Source organism: Acanthisitta chloris, unplaced genomic scaffold (assembly GCF_000695815.1).
Source record: "Acanthisitta chloris isolate BGI_N310 unplaced genomic scaffold, ASM69581v1 scaffold7078, whole genome shotgun sequence".
NCBI lineage: Eukaryota > Metazoa > Chordata > Aves > Passeriformes > Acanthisittidae > Acanthisitta > Acanthisitta chloris.
Window position 1 is genome coordinate 45,489 of NW_008688617.1, and position 2,625 is coordinate 48,113.

Genomic DNA, 2,625 nt, shown 5'->3' on the forward strand with positions numbered 1-2,625 from the left:
GATGGTCAGTATTCCTTCATCAGTAAATCAGCTGATGGAGACAAATTCTTATGTTCTAGTTTCTAAATATCTCTAGGCTAAACAAAGTAAACAAATTGCTTGTGTGACTGGGTAAGATGAATCACTCTGAGCTGGTCTTTTATCCCTTTATCGGAAAGATGCAATTTTAATGGTGAAAACTGTTAAGTACTGTCACCAGAGAGGGAAGCAGCAGAATACAGTAGTTTAAGAAGTACTAAGTGGATGGCAGTAAAAACATTTATAGCAGTTAACGAAAATTTTTTTCCCTCTCCCACCCTTCTTTCTAGTTGAGAATAATTACTGCTGTCTGGACTTTGGCTGGCACTTTGGTGTGTTTTTGTGTAAGATAAGAACTTTGCCTTGGTGCCGAATGCCTGGTACACAGCAGGATGTGATATGTGGCTTATTTTGTATCTGTTCATGTTTCACTGCTGTGGCTGGGTTCTCCTATCTTGTGGATATGCAAGTTAGCACTAAATGAAAGGAGTCTCATGTTCAGTTGTTCCTAATTTTTTCTCACATTGCGCTGGTTTCTAATTGATAGATGTCAAACTCAGTAATTGGCAGAACACGGGGTGTTGATTTCTGGATAGTATCCTGTTTCTCTTTTGTTCATTTTTAAATATACAAAGCTTGATCCTGAGTGGGATGCGTTATTCAAATCCGAGGCAGCGCGGTGCTTCCAGCCCCAAGTCAGGAAATACTTGCTTTTGAAGAATAACGGCTGCTGCTCAGAGCTCTGGCTGTGCTGTGATAACATGAAACGAGCCTGAGGAAATGCCGTGACAGCACTGACAGCCTTTTGTCTGCACTCACTTATCCCAGGAATCTGTTCCAGAGTCCTCATGTTTATGACACTAAAGTTCGGTGACAGTTCTGCTTGGACATGCCTGTGCTTCTGAGCTGGACCTCACACCAGAAGGTACTGACTATTCTTTATGTGAATACGTGAAGTTCATTCATCTCATGTCTCTTTGTACAGTGGAAGGGATCTGACACTGCAGCTCGTGGGTGATGGAGTGAGAGGGATTGAGCTTTTTCTTGTTTTGAAAATAATTGCCTTGCTAGAACTGCTGTCATTAAGTAGCCAGATTTGTTAGGCATGTTTGTTAGATTAGTACTTCACAGTCATGCTAATGTTTATAAGCCTTATGGTATGAAGAAGGACTTTGCTTTGTTAATAAATGCCAGACTGAAGTTTTCCATGTGGAAGCTAGAAACAAATTAGGAAGAGCTGCAGCTTCTCTGCACAGTGAAATTCCATCCAGCTGTGGAAATAACAATGTACAGCCAGTGAATTTTGTCCTTTGCAATATCCATAGCATTCAAGTTCTAAGTCTGGATTAAAATTGAGAGCACTGTGTAGTAATTACTGAGGGATGCATTTAAAAGTTATCCCTCCAGCAAAAATGGGACCTCCACCTTTGTTCAGTGGAGGCTCTTGTAAATTCAAAGGGAGCATTATTATTTTTTCAATGCTTCAACTTCTGTCACCATTATTCAAGAAAGTATGCAGTGTCACCATGGAGATGCTCTGCCTATTCTAGAGTTGTGACAAACGGTTCTAGTGTTACGCTGCAGCATGCATTATTTAGAAGGCTCAATGGCTTCTATTTTGCAAGTCAAGATATTATTGATGAACACCTCATAACTGGGTTTCTTTTGAGGGGTTTTGAGGGTTGCTGAAGATGAAATTAATTTTAATGAAACCCCAGTTAAATGACATGAGAAGACCGGCAAAGTTTTCATTTGGGGTTAATTATTTTTCTCTTGGACTCTCTTTGTTTTTAAGCCTCACTTTGGTTTTCATCAAGTAAGATGAAAGAGCTTGCATTGGTTGCATCAGTTGAAGTGGTGCTTTCAACGTTAAAATGCTATTCTGTCTTGAACACAGTGAAGTATCTTGATGTATAGTAGAATAGTTCTTGGCACTACTAATCACATGCCCTTTGAGCAGTGTACTGCTGATGCATGAGGAAGGTGTTTGCTCTCCATTATGAATTGATCCTGTTACAGGTCTAGTCCCAAGGGACAGAACAGGATGAACTGCAGACCTGGAATTAGCATATCTAGGTTAGTAATATATCTGTCTTCTGGCCAGGACCGAGTGTTGCGACCTTATCCTACACTAGCTGACCAAATGGATGATGTGCCGCAGTAGTTCATAAGGTCTCTAACCAAGATTACAGTGGATGTGTGTGGTGTAAGTAGAATAGACTGGGGACTATCTGGGTAAAATTGATGCTGTCATTAGTTTTGGCTTACCAAAACTCTACTGTCTGTAGTAAACAGAGTTTGTGAGAGTGTAACACCTATCCTGCTTTACTCTTGTCATGGTTTAATCCCATCCGACAACCAAACCCCATGCAGCTGCTTGCTCACTCCCCCACCAGCAGGATGGGGGAGAGAATTGGAAGGGTAAAAGTCAGAAAACTCATGGGTTGAGATAAAGACAGTTTAATCGGGAAAGCAAAAGCTGTGCACACAAGCAAAGCAAAACAAGGAATTAATTCACTGCTTCCCAAAGACAGGAGGTGTTCAGCATCTCCAGGAGAGCAGGGCCCATCACACGTAACGGTTCCTTGGAAAGACAAATGGCATCAC

General features: G+C 41.2%; 1 protein-coding gene across 1 annotated transcript in view; it reads left to right on the top strand.

Annotated features, from left to right (window-relative positions):
• Window positions 1-907: 907 nt before the first annotated feature.
• TBC1D4 (TBC1 domain family, member 4) overlaps window positions 908-2,625 on the top strand; it is a gene marked incomplete at its 3' end in the record, with an annotated part of 38,547 nt that continues 36,829 nt past the window's right edge. Inside the window, exon 1 of the mRNA XM_009081093.1 lies at window positions 908-943. Within this exon, the coding sequence (XP_009079341.1) occupies window positions 908-943 (36 nt within the window). The remainder of the gene's footprint in view (window positions 944-2,625) is intronic.